An 18866-nucleotide genomic window follows, 5' to 3' on the forward strand; every position below is an offset into this window, starting at 1 on the left:
AATAAGCGTGATCAGGGCGACCAAACCCACGTTTTCGCGTCGTGGAGCGACGCGCCGGGGACCTGTTGAGCTTCTACGCTCTGAAATCTGATTGGCCGATCCGCGTTTGGCGGCTCGTGGCAAAGTAACCGCTGTTCGTCGCCGTTATTATTATTATTATTATTTTTTGCGCGCTTTAAAAACACACGTAAGCGTAACGTCAAAGGCGCGTACGCCGCGACAACTTTTCATTTGAGTCATGACGTCATGACGTCACTTCTCAGCGTCAGCTCGGCCTAACGCACGTCCAGTCTATGGTTAGACCGTATTTTGGGTTTATGGTGTTGCTCTTCGACTGGAACGGTAAACGCCGCATGCTGCTATGCTGCAGAAAAACGCCATGTTAATAAAAATGCAGTTAAATGAAATCCGGTGCGGGACTGAGACGGGAATCTTCCTCCACCTGTAGGCCGTTTACAGAATTGCACCTTAAAACATTTTTTACCCCAAACCTTCTTTTAAACCCCCCCCCCCACCCGAAAAAAAATCATTCTTAGAAGCATTTCAACATCAACTTTAAAAAGGTTGTAAAGAAATGTAAAGAAATCAAGCACGTCCCCTTTTTTTTCTCAACATCATCATTTAATGCAATGTGAAGTAGCCTGTACCACGTTTACAGGACATTAATGAAATGTTATGGACAAGTGTGGGACACACACTTAAAGCTTAGTATAATTAGCAAACGTACCTTAAAACAAACAAACAAAAATAATAGCAAAAAGTAATACAATTCAGAGCATACATGGTAAAAAAGGTCAGATATTCAAGTGCAAAGAAGAGGTATAGAGGGGAAAAAAACAGATGGATAAAAATGTTTTTGGCACAATATTACACCAAGGGACCAATGTTTAAGACAAAGTGATGAAACATTTAATGAGTAACAAAAACGTATTAAATAAATCAATACAAAAGCAGGCAAAAAAAAGTATGAAAGTGATCATACTGTACAAATTGCACCAGTATTTTTGCCTTTTTACACCTTTACATTAGAAGATAATGGAAGAAACTGGAATCTCTCTGTAGAACCGACTGAGCATTGGCAGATGACGTTTTAATAGGGCCCAAAAATAAGGAGGGGGGTATAATAAGAGATGTTAAACATAAAACATTCAAGTATGCATTACATGTACATAAATAAACCCTTTTCATGTAAACATATGTTTGAAATGTAGCGTCTCTAGCCCTATGTGATCCGAAGTTCATGATTAATAGAAAATAGACAGAGGAAAACGTACATAACCACAGTAATAATGAAAAAGTAAAAACATGCTAGTTTAAAGGCAGAAATATACTTGCTGTTCACTCCGTACATATGTGCGTACGCACAGCCGCCGTCTGTATCCTGCTTTCTTTGCATCGTTTTTTTTGTGTGCACATACTCAAAAATGAACGCAACATATACGGATGCAATACCGGCGTGAGTTTATAGGGGCAGTGTTGCGACATCTGCGCTCAACAGATGACTATTAGTCGTTCATTTATTTGGTTTGCAGCCTCGACACTGGCCCCCGGTGGTAAGGAGTACGATTACGACGCACAAAGCAGACGTAAGTATATCAGCACAAGCGTTAACAACTTGCGTAGCTCACAGCAAGTACATTTCTGGCTTAAGAGAACTGCCGTCCAGCGTTTCCTTTAGTGCGCTGTACCCCCTTCACTTGGTTTTCACAGAGAGCCGTCAGGAATCCACAGGACCTTGCTCTGCTCCTGGCTGACGATGGTCACGATCTGAGAGTAAATGTAGAACAGGCTCCCGCCTTGGACCACGCCTGAGAGCGAAGACAGACGTTACCAGGGTTACCAGGGGTCACCAGGCGCCCCCTGCAGGTCCCCCGACGTGTAGAAAGGTACGAAAGCAGCGCACCCACCTGTAAAATATTTGCTGTAATCCTGCTCCGTTTTCTGCGCCACTTCGAACTGCTCCTTGGAATGTTTCTGGGAGATTTTGTCCCGAAGATAAGTAGGATCTTTCTGCTCTCTGGCAAATAAATTAATAAATTCATTAAATGAATACGCTGCCAGTCAAAGGTCCCCGACTGGCGATGACGCCCCTACTCGTTCGTGGGCTTTGCATATTTTACATTGTAGAATAAAAGTGAAGATGCAGGACTATGAAATAACACACGAGGTTGCGTAATAAACAAAAAGTTGAAGATTTGCGACTTTTGCTGTGATTTCACATTCACACGCATTTCAGTCCTGAAGGTTCATACACTTTCTTATCCTTCACTCACGTTCATCAGCATCTCATCAAGCGGCTGACTGTGACGACGACAGTGAACAAAGCCGCCATGAAGGTTATAAAAATAATTTTTTTTTTTAAAAAACTGGTACATCGGACACACTTCACATTCTCCTCATACAACAAAACGAAATAAGCTTCTCGTATTGGATTCTTCAAAATGGCCCCATAATCGCCACAGAGTAGAGGAATCCAGACTGGTAGTGTATAGAAATATTTCCTCTTTACTATCGTTTTTAAATTAAACACCACCCGTACACCATATTATGCCCTGGTAATGCCACCTTAAACGTATCAACGATGGCGAACAAACGGAGTAAAGAATGAGAGGAAAACGATCTGATGAATGGCAGGTAGAACTTACTTGATCTGCTTCGCGTTTTTGTAGCGGATGAAAATGACGATCGGGTATATTTGCACGCTGTGGAGCCGCTCGATGGCATGAGGTGCGATGTCGAGCAAGCAGTGGCAGCCCTGTGGGAGAGGAGCGTCAGCATGGGAGCGGCGAGCGGCCGTCTACCGCGGCGTGACCAGTAAGCGTCACCCCTCTTTACCTGCTTCTCCGTCACCTCCTTTATCGACGCCACCGTAGTCACGTCGAAATGGCCGCTCCGCCGCTTGTAGTCGATGAACAGGCAGTCCTTCACGCCGCGCTCTATAGCCTGCTGGGAGGCCTTCATCACCTCTGCAACAAGGAAGATTTATTCTTTTACCTTTTATTTGTGATTTTCAATTCTTGTTTAGTCTTCTGGCCATTAATGAGGCGAAATCTGCCACCTTGGCTTGAGATATCGTAAGAATTATATCTGGAGGGGGACCCCCAAAAAAAGAGATGTATGGTGTAGGTTCAATCATTCTATTACATATAGCTGGCCCTTGTTGACATCGTAGGCACTCCGAGCTGGTATTAGGAAATATTTTTGTTTGCTTATATGCTGAGTAGTGCAGATGATGTAGTACTTTAAACTGGAATAGCTTCTAGGCACTGTTGCCAGCTCTCACCCGTAACACGTTCCCATGCCACTTTAGTTTTCTCCCATGAGGCTGAATAAAATGTTCTGGATCAGAGTATATAATTTTGATATTTTGCCTCTCATAAAGGGGTCCAGAGCAAGTATTTCATCTGTAGCATTTTTAGCTGGTGAATATAAATAAATAAAACTTCTAATCTGTAGGAATCTATAGAAATGAGATATTGTAAATTTAGGTTTGAATGTTTGAAGGTTTGAAATGCTGCATCCGAGAAAAGATGGTTATTCAAAAGGGGAGAGAATAAGCTTAGTTGCTTTATACGAAAATGTTTCCTAAACTGGAGCCAAATCTTAAGTGAGTGTTTTACTGCTGTATTAAGAAGGTGTGAGTACGGCACCATAGGTGTAGGAGTGATCATTAAGGAAATAGGATAACAACAAGGATGTTTAAATTGTGTCCCCCATCATTGTAGGTGTGGTTTATGCACAAGGTCCCTCACCTTGGAGGCATCTGCAGAACTTCCCAGGAGCCTCTTTAACAAGCATGTCTTTGGTGGCCTCCACCAGCGGCCCCAGGATCAGCACCGGCCTGGGCGTGGTGCTGTCCACCTTCTGTACCCGCTGGTAGGCCAGGCTCGACGAGTCTGTAAAAACACACACACACACACACACACACACTGAAACAAGGACCATAACAAAACCATTTAAATATAATATATCACCACCGTTGTTCTCCTCACCTAACACCACTCTATAAGTTCTGACCTGGTAACTGCAGCGCCAGTCTGATTTATGATCGAGCAAATTTATGACGAAATGTGCAAGTTCTAAGCCCCGCTCACATCCCCAGAGACCACAGGAGAATGGCCTCGAGGGTTTCGGGACGTTTCGGCATCAGTAGGGAGCGCAAAGTCACGGCAGGGACCAACCGTCCATGTAGGGGGCGGAGTCTGTGCTGATGGTGTCCGGAGCCGGGAGGGTCCTTCCCGTCCTTGGAGCCGCTGCGCTTGTGTTTGTTCTTCCGGCGGAAGAAGGAGCGGCGTGCCGCGGCTGACACCGTCTTGCCCGGGCTGCTGTCGTCCCTCGCGTCAGTTATGCTGCACCTGCGCTGGAACTCCTGGTCCATCCTGGATCCAGAGACGAACGAGAGATTAGCGTAGATTAATAACAACGGACGCCGTGCTCTTCATGTGAGAGCATTTCTACATCGATTTCTATATCGAGTTCTACGCCGATATTGATTTCAGTGATCTACATTAGTTTGCTGGGTATCAGCCCTCGCTGCAGCCTGTGCGCGCCCTCGTCCAGCTGCCAGGCCATCCAGCTGCCGAAGCAGCCGTCCGGTAGGGTGTCGTCTACGTAAAGGATGTCGTCCTTCTTGAAGCTCAGATCCTGGTCCATCTCAGCTACTCGGTCGTAAAGTGCTCTGGAGAAACACACGTTTTTGGTTTTATTTTAGTGACGGTCCGGACATTTCAGGGAAGGATCCGGGCCCTCCGTGCTTCCGGAACCTTATGTAGAAGCCGTCTCCGGGGGTTCCCCGCAGCCTGCTGAAATCCTCGGCGCGATGCTGCACCGTCAGCGTGACTACGTCCACCGGCTTCAGCATCTCCAGGTGCGCCTCCTCGGCGGTGCGGTTCTTCATGCTCGAGGAACAGTACTGAGAACACAGAGCAAGTGGATATTTAAAGACAACTTGATCATGTCTGGTTTTATGGCTTTTAATCGGAGGGACGACGTGGTTTTTTTTTTACCTCCAGGATCAGATCTCCTGGCAGGAGGTCTCCGCGGGCTGGACTGTCTTCGTCCAACTTCTCCACGAAGATGCCATGCAGGTTGCCTCCGCAGACCTGTACTCCCAGCTCCCTGTGGGGCTTCTGCAGGGTCACCACCCGCGGGCTGGGAAGTGCTCTGCTGGGACGCAACATTGCTCACAATAGCTCGCACGTCTGGTAAAGGTGATGAAGGAACACATGACCTTAACCTTTGTTAGAAGGCTACCTGACTGAGATTCCAGGTCCGGCGATGGGAGTGGTCTGTTTGGAAGTACGCATCGATGTCCCATCACTGTGCTTGCTCAGTGGGTCTCTGGGGGAGTGGTCATCATAGGGTGGGGCTCCACTGCCAGGCGAACAGGAGTGGCTGCTGATCGGCTCCACCCTGGAACTGATGCATAGTGCCGTGTAGCAACCTGTTCTGGAAGGTTCTGGTCTCGTTGGACATTGGACAAATCTAAACTGAAAACCCATCTGTTTTCTCTGGCCTTCTATTAAAAGTCCCAGACACAGTGTCAATTATTAAGTCCACTTTATCACATAGTCCCCCTGTTAAGCACAGACAGTGTTAAATTCACCTTATTTAGGCTGTCCTAGTTAGGGTACCATGTCGCTGTAGCACCAATATACTACTATTACCACATATTTCAGTACCAGTGGTACGATGCCACCGTCTGCTGCTGCTTCTGTTTGTTTTCTCCGAGACACAAGTTATATAGTATGTATAGCGAGTTATATAGTGTGTATTGAGAGTTATATAGTGTAAATAGAGAGTCATATAGTGTATATAGGAATTTATATAGTGTGTATTGCGAGTTATATAGTGTAAATAGCGAGTTATATAGTGTATATAGGAATTTATAGGGTATATAGCGAGTTATATAGTGTATATAGCGAGTCATTTAGTGTATATAGGAATTTATATAGTGTGTATAGAGTTATATAGTGTGTATTGCGAGTTATATAGTGTAAATAGCGAGTTATATAGTGTGTATATAGCAAGTTATTTAGTGTGTATATAGCGAGTTATTTAGTGTGTACATAGCGAGTTATATAGTGTATATAGGAATTTATAGTGTATATAGCGAGTTATATAGTGTAAATAGGATTTATAGGTTATAGAGAGTCATATTCTAGTTGTATATAGGAATTTATATAGTGTGTATTGCGAGTTATATAGTGTGTATATAGGAATTTATATAGTGTAAATAGCGAGTTATATAGTGTATATAGTGAGTTATATAGTGTATATAGTGAGTCATATAGTGTATATAGGAATTTATATAGTGTGTATTGCGAGTTATATAGTGTGTATTGCGAGTTATATAGTGTAAATAGCGAGTTATATAGTGTGTATATAGCAAGTCATATAGTGTATATAGGAATTTATATAGTGTGTATTGCGAGTTATATAGTGTAAATAGCGAGTTATATAGTGTGTATATAGCAAGTTATTTAGTGTGTATATAGCGAGTTATTTAGTGTGTACATAGCGAGTTATATAGTGTATATAGGAATTTATAGTGTATATAGCGAGTTATATAGTGTAAATAGGAATTTATAGTGTATATAGAGAGTCATATAGTGTATATAGGAATTTATATAGTGTGTATTGCGAGTTATATAGTGTGTATATAGGAATTTATATAGTGTAAATAGCGAGTTATATAGTGTATATAGTGAGTTATATAGTGTATATAGTGAGTCATATAGTGTATATAGGAATTTATATAGTGTGTATTGCGAGTTATATAGTGTGTATTGCGAGTTATATAGTGTAAATAGCGAGTTATATAGTGTGTATATAGCAAGTCATATAGTGTATATAGGAATTTATATAGTGTGTATTGCGAGTTATATAGTGTAAATAGCGAGTTATATAGTGTGTATATAGCGAGTCATATAGTGTATATAGGAATTTATATAGTGTGTATTGCGAGTTATATAGTGTGTATTGCGAGTTATATAGTGTAAATAGCGAGTTATATAGTGTGTATATAGGAATATATAGTTATAGGATTAATATGTGTATTGCGAGTTATATAGTGTAAATAGCGAGTTATATAGTGTATATAGCGAGTCATATAGTGTATATAGGAATTTATATAGTGTGTATTGCGAGTTATATAGTGTAAATAGGGAGTTATATAGTGTGTATATAGCGAGTTATATAGTGTGTATATAGGAATTTATATAGTGTAAATAGCGAGTCATATAGTGTATATAGCGAGTCATATAGTGTATACAGGAATTTATATAGTGTGTATTGCGAGTTATATAGTGTACATAGGAATTATATAGTCAGTATATCGTTGTATATAGCAAGTTATATAGTTTATATAGGAACTTATATAGTGTGTATAGCGAGTTATATAGTGTATACAGTGAGTTATATAGTGTGTATATAGGAATTTATATAGTGTATATAGCGAGTTATATAGTGTATACAGTGAGTTATATAGTGTATATAGCGAGTTATATAGTTGTATATAGTGAGATGACAATAAAGCAGACTTTGACTTTTGACTCTACCTGAGCGGGAGTGGGTTGCACCAGCTGCTGCATGTGGGGGTTGTACTGGGCCAGGACGGTGATGCTGTCACACTGCTGACCGATGATGAGCCGCGCCTGCTGCTCCGTGGCGTTCCTCAAGTTGATCCCGTTGAACTGGGAATGAAACACGGCGGCAGATTATAGAGGCGCGTGACGTGGAGCGGTGACATTTTTCACCAGAGGGAACACGAACCTCCAGCAGCTGGTCCCCAAACTCCAACTTGTACTGGTGTGCAATGCTGCCCCCCGTCACCTTGGAAACGAAGATGCCGCCGTTCTCCCCGCTGACGATGGAAATGCCGAGAGGCTCCGCCCCTTTGTGTATGGTCACAGAGCGGGGCTCCTCCAGGTACGGCCTGCCACCCAAACGCAGAAACTCCGTTTAATAAAGTCGCACTCAACTTACGGAACTGTTGAAATGCCGGTCGCACTGGAACGCGTGGTGAGAGTACCGGTCCTTCCTCCGGTCCTCCGCCGGTCCCGGACTGACGGACAGCCGCGGCAGGGTCGAAGCGGAGCTCTGCGATTGGCTGCTGGCGAAGGAGGTGGTCTCCAGGTTGAGCGGGGACAGAGGCGGCGTGATCAAGCTGGCGGTGCTGCAGTCCGACTGGGACAGGGAGCCTGATGACGGAAAATGACAGACATGAACAGACACTTAACCCTGAGTGTCTCCAGGGGGGGACTGTCCCTGTAACTACTGATTCTAAGTTGCTCTGGATAAGGACATCTGATAAATGCCATAAAATGTAGAGTGATGAACTGGTGCAGCACCGTCATCATCCGTTTGTAGTTGTGTTGTAGTTGTGTACCTTTGTCGGGACTTGGGGCAGAACGGACGTATCGCGGCGTGGAAGGGATTTTAATGCGCTCGATGGGGTACTGAGCGTTCCTCAACAGACCTACAGGGGAAAGTGGGTTCTCTTGATCAGTCAGAAATTTCCGTTTGAAATGGTCGCAAACTGAATGTTAACATCATGACGCAAGTCAACAATTATTTAGAACGAATATCTTTTTTTCCCAGAACAGGGCCGCGTCGTAATACGTACCCTGGCGAGCGCTGGAGGGCAGCGAGTTGGTGCTGTGGGGCGTTCTGGCCCGGGAGGCGTCGGCCAGCTCACCAGACCGCTTGTGGCTCAGGTCCACGCTGAAACGACCAGGATGCTGGGAACTGGGAGAAAAAAAGGAGCACTTTTATTCAGGTTCCACGCGGCGTCACCCTGGGCCTCACCATGGCGCTCATTTTCCTTTAGTACGAGCTTAAAAAGTGTGCATTTTGTATAATATTCTGTAATATTAGTCAGGGTTCTTACACATTTTTACAAAAGAATTTACAAGGGTGGTAGCAGCCTATGAACCAGAAGACCCAGGTTCAAACCCCACTTACTACCATCATGTCCCTGAGCAGGACACTTAACCCTGAGTGTCTCCAGGGGGGGACTGTCCCTGTAACTACTGATGGTAAGTTGCTCTGGATAAGGGCGCCTGGTAAATGCTGTAAATGTAAATATTCTAATGCAAATTTTCATGAACATGTGTTCTGTCCAAAACTGTAAAAGTAAAAATTATCAAAATAAACGAGCCTGAAAAGTTCCACCAAGTTCGAGCAGCCGGAACTCGAGTAAAATGGTTTTTAATGACCGTAGGAACCCTGATTTTGCATGAATGGGACATTCTGTAGCTGTGTGTGTGTGTGTGTGTGTGATTACCTGCTACGTGATTGGTTCATCTGACTGGGCACCCAGTGGCTCCAGGCGGTGTAAACAGGGCTCCTCATGACAGCGGTGACAGCTGTGCAGGGGGAGAGGCCGCGGTGGGACAATGCTGCGCGGTGATGCCAACAGTTAGCATTAAGGAACACACACTCACACAACAACACAACCAAGCACGAAAGTCAGGCATTTAACGGAGAAGGCGCGCAAAGTAACGACTCACGTGCAGTCATGGCGTTATGGAATCCTGGGGGAAGAAAGGGAACGTGAGCGAGGGGGTGCGTGGAGGGAAATGCTCCCGCGTCCACGGGTTCGGGAGAGCAGTCGTCTTTACAGAAGCCCTGCACACATCCAGACGAGCGCATGATCCACAGGGATTTGAACACCATTTCAAACGGAAATCAAATCAGCATAAATGATCCCGTGTTGATCCTTTTGGCAAAATGTGAATTATATCAAGACGTGTACCACATAAGCGATGTTTAAATGGCAAATGTAACAGAATGCACCACCGGGACACGGCCACTTTAACTTGCGTTAACCGTGAACAGTCGTGCGAGATGAATAACGGGAAAGGTTAATCACTTCTTATCACTTCTTATCTTTTAGAATTTGCCTCAACAGTTTAAAAAGTACGACCTCTTATGAACATTATGTTCTGACGTAAAAACAAGAAATTAGGGTTCTATCACACTGACTATTTATTTATTATAATGACCTGATTGTTTTATAGTTACTACGGCGACTGCGTAGGCGGGGTATGTTACCTGCGGGGCGGGTATTTTGAGTGGAGTGAGGTTGTGGCGCTGGGCGGGGGCGGAGTTGGGTCTGGCCCCCCTGCCCCCTCCTGCGCGGTCTGGGGACCTGGGGTGTCCTGGGGTCTCCGGGCGGAAGGGCGCGTCCGGGGTGGGCGGGGACTGGGCGGGGGTGGAGGGCGGCGAGCCGGTGGTGATGGTGGAGTCGGAGGCGGAGCTGGTCTGCTGCTTGTGTTTGTACTTGAACGAGTCCCGGCGCTCCGGGGGTGGCGGGGGGCTGGCGGGTCCCTCGGAGTGTTTGGGGAGCTGTGACAGTTTGGAGGGCGTGTTGGGCCTCTTGAAGGCGTCCGTGTCGAAAATGGACTTCCTGCGCTTGGTCCGAACTTTGAAAATGGAGAGGGGCGCGTTTTCAGGAAGGTGCCCGCCCACCATCACTTTGGGCCACGTTCCACCGCTGTTCTTCTGAGCGACGTGCCCTCTCTCCAGGACCGCCTCCACCGCGCCGCAGTCAGCTTCGTCGGCGACAGGGTGGTGGGCGTGTCTCTGGCAACACACGTCCTGGTAGGAGGAGTCAGCGGCGAGCCGGGGGTCGGCCTCGGCGCTGTAGATGTCCGTCTGGGTGGAGCTGTTGTGCTTCAGGTTTCTGCAGTTGCGCGCGTGGATCTCCGACAGGTGCCTCCCGCTGGGGCTCTTCTCCCCGTTCTCGTGTAGGTTCTGACCCGAGAGACTGTGGGGGAAGAACTGAAGGAACAGACGAGTCAGAAAAGGTTAGAAACAAACGCCCTCGCGATGCAGACGTGGACGATTCTGCATGGATGCAGTGCAGAACATAATCGATTACATCACAATGACGTTGTGTGGTGATTTTCTAGTTTTCTAGTTAAGTGACTGGCGGCATGATCGGAGATATTCGAAATCAACGCCCTCTGAACACCGTACGCGTTTTTGCTGCATTTTTCACTGGACGCCGTTTAACGCCAGTGTCTCACTGATATTTGAAAACATAATGTAAATAATATTTGATGGAATGAATTGTGATAATCGAGGCAGCGATAATCATAATCGAATCGAATCGTGAGGCCAGTGGATGTTCACACCTCTACCTCCAACTGGATCTACGGAAAAGAGACACGTCAGAAACATGAGCCAAACTAGGCAGCACTAGAAAAAAAAAAAAATCTAACTTTATTTACACAGCACCTTTCAGAAAAAATAGCTATAGCTATATATATATATAGAGATAGAGAGAGAGAGAGAGAGAGAGAGAGAGAGAGAGAGAGCGAGCAAGTCTCTTCAATGACAAGTCTAAGCCTTATCAGGGCTCTTAGTTTGTAAACTCGATATTCTATAGATATCGAACGAGAATTGCTGGTGTCTTCCTATTGTAAGTCGCTTTGGATAAAAGAGTCTGCTAAATAAAGTTAAGTAAAGTATATATAATCGCATTAAGTTGGGAAAAAATTAAACAGTAGCCTAGTGTGTGAGACACTTGTCTATGAACCAGAAGACCACAGAAGTCCCAGGTTCAAACCCCACTTACTACCATCGTGTCCCCGAGCAGTGCTCGTAACCCTGAGTGTGTCTACAGGGGGGGACTGTCCCTGTCACTACTTATTGTAAGGCGCTCTGGATAAGGGCGTCTGGTAAATGCAGTAAATGTATTAGTCGCTTTGTGTTTCATATACATGTTGGCGTACTTTTTATATTCTTTATAAATAACCACCGAGTGACGCTTGTAGAGCATTTTTACGGTGGAGTTCTGCAGCCGCGTCTGAGGCGCGGTGAGGTGGTCCACTGCTCACCTTGAGAAGCGACAGGCTGACTGATTCCCTGCAGTCGTGCAGCAGCGCCTCGCACTCGCTCAGTGGTTTGTTATCTACTGCAATTCCGCCGATCTGCAGGGGAGAAAAACTGGGCTGCAGCTTTAAATCAAATCGAACGACAAACATTCACGACTTGTGGGGGAAAAAAATGCATTCGTTTCCAAATCTATCGATCAAAGTCACACAGAGAAATAAGAGTCTTGGCGTCTATGTACCGTGTCGTTTCCATTCTAACCACCTAACAGGGACCCGCCCTGTCTAGTAATACCGCTGCCTTCCACTAGAGGCATCAGGTCTGACTTGAGAGTAAATACAAATCTGTGAACTTACGGCAACCAGCCTGTCCCCGACAGACAGAGAGCCCTCGCGAGCGGCCGGGCTGCCCGGCACAACCGCCGAAACGAACACTCCCGCCTCCAGACTCACGCCGCTGCCTGCGTACAGGGGCGCAAAGGCGGGTTACGGCCAACACACGTTCGCCATTCGTCGTCGTCGTCTGGTACGATTCACCATGCTCACCTTTATGGCCGACCAAATTTAGATGTACGGGCGTGACCACGCGCGCGCCCAGGGACCTCCTCCTGCGCACCACCATGTTGATGACTCCGCCCCCGCCGAGCATGGCTTTGATAACCTGCTTCCTGTCCATGTTGGTGAGGTCCACGTCGTTAACTTTCAGCAGCCAATCATTCACCCTGTGATGAAAATAAGTACAAATCTGAAAACCTCAAAACTTCCGCTTGCATCTTAAATTTATATATAAACATACAGGCGTGTACAGAAGTAAACTTGAGGGCTAACATAGCCAGCAGCAAAGCATAAACCGTTTGGTAGGGTGGTGGTGGCCTAGTGGTTAACACTCTCGCCTATGAATCAGAAGACCCAGGTTCAAATCCCACTTACTACCATTGTGAGCAGGACACTTAACCCTGAGTGTCTCCAGGGGGGGACTGTCCCCGTAACTCTGTCGTAAGTCACTCTGGATAAGGGCATCTTGGTAAATGCCGTAAATGTAAATGTTTACCTCAATCTTCCATCTGCAACACTTCCCTTGTCCACCTTAGTGACGAATATTCCACCATCTCCCGGTAAATAAGGATCATTCACCCCCTCTGCCACCTCAAATCCCAGCGCTTTCAAATCCATGTCATCCTGAGACAGAATCAGCAGCATTAAAACACCAAACGCGCCGAGCGTGCGTGAGCTTCGCAATAGATGTTCCGTTGGTTATGGTCACCTTGTCCTTCTCCAACGCAACCACCTCGGTCTCCCACTCCAGAGAGTCCGTGTCGATGGCAGAGTCGTGGGAGTTGTGGGCCATCAGCTGCCGAATCCTGGCCTCTTTCTCCAGCTGGTCCTCCAGCTTCTCTCTGCAGAAAGACACCAGCGCAGGACCTTGATTTAACATCAATACGACTTCTATGTCTGTAACTGTCTATGGTCCTGCAGTGGCTAGAAATCTCGGCCATTCTGCATTCCACCAATGCAGTTGAAAGTGAAGTGTCATTGTCAAACACTGCAGCACAGCACACAGTGAAACGTGTCCTCTGCTTTTAACCGTCACCCTTGGTGAGCAGTGGGCAGCCACGATAGGCGGGATCGGGATTCGAACCGGCAACCTCCTGATTACGGGGCTGCTCCTTAACCGCTGGGCCACCACTGCCCCGCCAAAATGTCCTCTGCTTTTAACCATCACCCTTGGTGAGCAGTGGGCAGCCATGACAGTGCGTGGGGACGGCGCTTTGCTCAGTGGCACCTTGGCGGATCGGGATCCGAACCGGTAACCTTCTGATTACGGGGCTGCTCCTTAACCGCTAGGCCACCACTGCCCCGCCAAAATGTCCTCTGCTTTTAACCATCACCCTGAGCAGTGGGCAGCCATGACAGTGCGTGGGGACGGCGCTTTGCTCAGTGGCACCTTGGCAGATCGGGATCCGAACCGGCCACCTTCTGATTACGGGGCCGCTTCCTTAACCGCCAGGCCACCTCCACCACTTGCTGGATCAAAATGGCTGTAATTCTGCACTAAGATGGAATTTTAGATAGAGATTTCAGATGCAGTATTAGGGACCACTAAGACCGATATAAAAGCTGAATTAATTCATGTCATCGACCCCTTAACGGCGTCTCACTAGACGTTCCATTACTGCCGCTAGGGGGCGATTCGAGCGAAATTGTGTGTTTGTGTGCGTCGAAGACCCACTTCAGCTCCTTCAGCTCCCGCACAGAGTCATTCTTCTGCTTCCTCATGTCGTCCAGGTTGCGGAGGGCGTCCGCCTGGTCGCTGACCGCACGGTCCCTCTCCCTCCGCAGTTTATCACACAGCGTCCTGCATGACATAAAAACGTCTTGGGATCCGAACACACTAGGCCCTTGTCCTGCGACCCGCAGTCGAGAATGCGCGTTTCCATCGGTAAGCCGCGACGCACTGCGGGTCTGTAGCCCACCGTATGCTCTCGCGCTCCGCCACGATCTTGTCCCGCTCCTGGAAGGCCCAGTCCCGCCGGCACTTGGCCACCTCGGCCTCCTGCGTGGCCTCCTTCAGCTCCTGGCTCATGGCCTCGCACTGCTTCCTCAGCATCTCCAGCTCCTTATTGGCCCGCTCCATGTCCAGCGCGGCCGAGTCCTGCTTCTGAGGAAGCAAGAGGACAATAAAAGGCAGAAAATAAAACAACATTTAAAAAATGTAATTATATATAATATAATTATATATAAATGGCGCTTATTATGATTAGGCACACCTCACAAAAAGAGGAACAGAAAACCGATTGGTGGCCATCATGGTGTCGGGGCTTTTTTTAAATGGCCGATGCCCATATCATAAAGAGTATGACTGCGCGTGTGTTAAAGAGCAGCGGCGCCCCTACCTGTCTGGCCTGGTAGTACTCGCGCAGCAGCTGGTCCCTCTGGACGATGGCCTCGGTGCGTTCCGTGCGGGCCACGTCGCGTTCCTCGCGGGCCGTCTCGACGTCCCTGCAGGCCTGGCTCAGCTCCTTCTGGGCCTCGGCCTTGTCCTCCGCCTCGTGGCAGTACCGCTCCAGCAGCTCGTTCCGCTCGCAGATGGCGTGGATCGCGGTCCCACCAGGGCGGAGCTCAGCTCCTTCGCAACCAAAAACCAAAAAAAATAAATTGTGTAAGTTAATGTGTGTACAGTTCTGAACCAAATTAGGGATGAAAGCTTTCAAGCACTTATGTAAATGACTGTCTATGCTGTAAGTGCCCCACACACACCTGGACAACAAGGCACGGGAGAACACCCTCACCTGCCTAAGCGCCTCCATCTCCTCGCTGGCCACCTTCCTCTCGGACGAGGTGTTCTTCAGCTGGGCCTGGGCCGTCTCCAGCCCGGTCTGCAGCTTCTCCCACCTCTTTGATGACCTGGTCCCGCTCGCTCATGATCAGGCGGTACTCACTGAAGACCGAGTCGCGCTCCTCCTTGTACTTGTCCACGTCCTTGCCGGCCATCAGCTGCAGGGTCTTGAGGCGCGTGGCCTCCACCTGAAGCCGCTCCAGCTCCCTCTGCAGCTCCTTGTTCTCTGCCTGGGCCTTGTTTAAACTCCTGCTGTGTTGAGTCAAATCTGCGCACACACACACACACACCACACACACACACACCAGCATTAGGTCAAAGGTCACCATAGGCCTATTTCATTTATTTCAATGTTCTGGACAACAAGAGCTCCTTTTTTCCACACACTCGGCTTTTACAATAATGTGGCTAATTTCCTGCCGGCCACCACATCGTCATCTCAGACCAACGAAATTGCCGAACAGGTCACAGTGGACCCTTCCGACTACGGGTACGTTTCCTCACCTGCTAGGCCACCACCACAGAACAAAACTGACAGGCACACAGACATATCGCAGGAATCGTACTCCCCTCTGAACCCCGCCCAATGGTACCCGCCCATCTCTTGGATCCACTAGCGAGGGTGGAAGTGAACAGATGTGTAGGATCGTAACTGTTTTATAAGAGATGCGCATGGCCGGGGGACAATTCCCGGGTCTCAGAAAGAGGACGTTTACGGGGCATCTGTCACCCTGGGTAAATGAGACATGTCTCTTCTTTGTGCCGTCCATTACGGTTTAAACGATGCGAAGGTGACAGTAGTTTTGTTGCCACCATGAGGTGTGACTTAAAATAAAAGATTAGTGGGTAATTTTTGCAAAAATTATGAGGTAGGGTCGAAAATAAACAGCAAACTGCTGATCTTGAATCATAATCGTAAGAAGAAAACGGAGTGGAGTACAGAACATGGTACCTCCTCAGCGAGGACGTGTACTGCTGCTGGCAGTGGACGGCCGCGTCCCTCTGTTTCAGCAGCGCGTCCAGCTGCTTCTGCAGCCGCTGCTTCTCCTCCTCGGCCTGCTCCAGCCGGCCCAGGTCCGCGTTGTGGTTGGCCGTCTTCTCGTGGTAGCGCTTCCTCAGCGCGTCATGCTCCTTCTTCACGCCCTCCAGCTTGTCCACGGTCGCGTCGTACAGCTGGTTCAGGATGTCGGTCGAGCCGCCCTCTCTCATCACCTGTCAAGGGTGGTAGTAGCCTAGTGGGTAACACACTCGCCTGTGAACCAGAAGACCCAGGTTCAAACCCCACTTACTACCATCGTGTCCCTGAGCAGGACACTTAACCCTGAGTTGCTCCAGGGAGACTGTCCCTGTAAATACTGGTGGTAGTAGCCTAGCGGGTAACACACTCGCCTGTGAACCAGAAGACCCGGGTTCAACCCCACTTACTACCATTGTGTCCCTGAGCAAGACACTTAACCCTGAGTGTCTCCAGGGGGGGACTGTCCCTGTAAATACTGACTGTAAGTCGCTCTGGATAAGGGCGTCTGGTAAATGTCGTAAATGTAAATGTAACATGGCATCATCACACAATGCAGTCTCCAAAAATCAGACCTCATAAGATCCATTCTACCATAAAAGGACATGTTTCACACAGCACACGGTGACACAGTGAAACGTGTCCTCTGTATTTAACCATCAGTGGGCAGCCATGACAGGCGCCTGGGAAGCAGCGTGTGGGGACGGTGCTTTGCACAGTGGCAACCTTTTGTGGTTTTTGGACCTTCTGGTCCGCTTCCTTAACCGCTAGGCCACCACAGTCCAGGAATCTGGGACTAGACCCAAAGAAACAAGACCGTTAACTCATCAGTTCCTACTGAATCTTTATTCTGTTCTGGTTATGACCTTTTAAAGTTGAAATGACACTGATCACAGTTTGGTTTCGAGCTAATTTAAGGGACAGAAACTCCCGCCGGGGGAAGGATTTTACCAACTGATCCGCTGAGAGCCGAACTTGGCGGTCGTTACAGCTCCTGAGAGGCCGCGTCAACCGCGTTCTCTCGCGCTCTCGGAGCCTCTGCGCGTTTTATGTTCGTCCCGTCGCGGGACGGAGAAGGCCAGAGCCCGACAGGAACAGCATCATAATGAGGCGCTTCATGCGGAGCCAGGGGAGTGAAGGTCAGAGCCAAGGATGTCAGTAGATCCGGGACTGACAACCCGGCCAATACAGAAATATCAGCAGGACGTTCGGACCCTTTTATCAACATTCGCATCCGAAAAGGCTTTCCTGGTGCCGCTGTTAAAGAGTCTGGATAACAGGGGTGTCAGGAAAACATCGATACAGCAACATGTCTGGATTTTTAACGCTGTAATGTTGTATTGATAGAAGGACATCGAATATCGATATTTTGTGTATACAAGTTTAGTCCAAAATTTCAGTTCTGAGTTATTTTGTTTTGGCTGAATTATTAAACGTAATGTGATCCACACAGATCGTACACGTACACATACCTTGCCAATGCACACCCTTCAAGGTGTTGCCGTTAAGCGGGAGAAGTTAAAGCCTCTCTGGTGTGCAATATATTGCCGAAATTGCTCACCAAATAACATTTTGTTGCAATTATTTTTATTTTAAACAAAGGTTGTCTATGTACACCATTGCAATATAGAAAAACCGCTGATATCTAATAGTTGTGTGATATGACTGTAATGAAGTGTGAAGTGATCGTCACTTGTGATACACAGCAGCACAGCACACGGAGCACAGAGTGAAATGTGTCCTCTGCATTTAACCATCACCCTGAGTGAGTGAGTAGTGGGCAGCGTTGACGGGCGTCTGGGGAGCAGTGTGCGGGGACGGTACTTTGCTCGGTGGCACCTTGGCGGATCGGGATTCGAAGCGGCAACCTTCTGATTACGGGGACGCTTCCTTAACCGCTAGGCCACCGCTGACCCTATATATATATTAGTCATGTGTGTGTGAGCGTGTTTATATCTATATACTTATTAATTAAATTTTAAAAATGCAGTTCATTGTGCACTATTTAATGCACTATTAATTGTACAACGAATGTGTATATTTAGACGAATTTCGCAATAGTTCAGTTGGGTAACTTTTTACTAAAGGAAAAGTAAAATTCGGTTGATGCACGTCGCGTTTGAACGTGACGGGCGGATGCCGCGTCAGGTTTCTCTGAATGTAGATGTGGACGAAGCGCCGGACCTGCTGCTGCTGGAGTCTCATGTCGGCCACCTCCTGCTGGTCCTCCTCCCGCAGCCTCCGCAGCTCCTCGCAGCTCTGCTGCAGGTGGTTGTGCTGGGCCGCAGCTGGTTGTAGTCCCTCCTCGCGGCCTCCGGCCTCCTCCTTCAGCCGGGCCTGTTCGTCCAGCACGCGGCTGTGCAGGGTGCTGTGGGCCAGAGTCAAAGGGGTCAAAGTCATCAAGAACTAATGCATCATGCTTTCCTCAGGTAGACCACCGCGCTCGAATTCCCTCTACAAGCTGAAGGACGCGGCTTACACAGCTGCAAGCCTTCAGCGGCTCACGTTACGGACGTAGCAGAACCACGCAAGGAGGCTAAGACGCCTGTAAGTAGACGCGGGGGAAGAACTCTACGAGGAAAAAAGCCACGCGGCCCCACTTTAAGTACTATAGCATTGACCAAAGAGGGGAGGGGGGGGACTAAAACAATGCACAACGCAGTGGGGCATGATG

General features: G+C 47.8%; 1 protein-coding gene across 1 annotated transcript in view; it reads right to left on the bottom strand.

Moving 5' to 3' along the window:
• Positions 1-607: 607 nt before the first annotated feature.
• Positions 608-18866, bottom strand: part of LOC114767594 (disks large homolog 5-like) — an 18516-nt gene continuing 257 nt past the window's right edge. Inside the window, 33 exon segments of the mRNA XM_028959427.1 lie at positions 608-1808; positions 1908-2017; positions 2646-2755; positions 2836-2966; positions 3753-3896; positions 4182-4230; positions 4232-4379; positions 4508-4678; positions 4764-4912; positions 5007-5163; positions 5254-5531; positions 7560-7694; positions 7774-7936; positions 8033-8201; positions 8390-8479; positions 8627-8748; positions 9287-9401; positions 9513-9630; positions 10057-10785; positions 11847-11939; positions 12198-12301; positions 12387-12562; positions 12892-13019; positions 13105-13237; positions 14071-14196; positions 14315-14499; positions 14735-14944; positions 14947-14967; positions 15131-15229; positions 15231-15422; positions 15424-15445; positions 16130-16389; positions 18377-18560. Coding sequence (XP_028815260.1) covers positions 1705-1808; positions 1908-2017; positions 2646-2755; positions 2836-2966; positions 3753-3896; positions 4182-4230; positions 4232-4379; positions 4508-4678; positions 4764-4912; positions 5007-5163; positions 5254-5531; positions 7560-7694; positions 7774-7936; positions 8033-8201; positions 8390-8479; positions 8627-8748; positions 9287-9401; positions 9513-9630; positions 10057-10785; positions 11847-11939; positions 12198-12301; positions 12387-12562; positions 12892-13019; positions 13105-13237; positions 14071-14196; positions 14315-14499; positions 14735-14944; positions 14947-14967; positions 15131-15229; positions 15231-15422; positions 15424-15445; positions 16130-16389; positions 18377-18560 — 5125 coding nt within the window. The 3' untranslated portion in view covers positions 608-1704.

The sequence above is a fragment of the Denticeps clupeoides genome, chromosome 2, assembly GCF_900700375.1.
Source record: "Denticeps clupeoides chromosome 2, fDenClu1.1, whole genome shotgun sequence".
NCBI classification, from domain to species: Eukaryota; Metazoa; Chordata; class Actinopteri; order Clupeiformes; family Denticipitidae; genus Denticeps; species Denticeps clupeoides.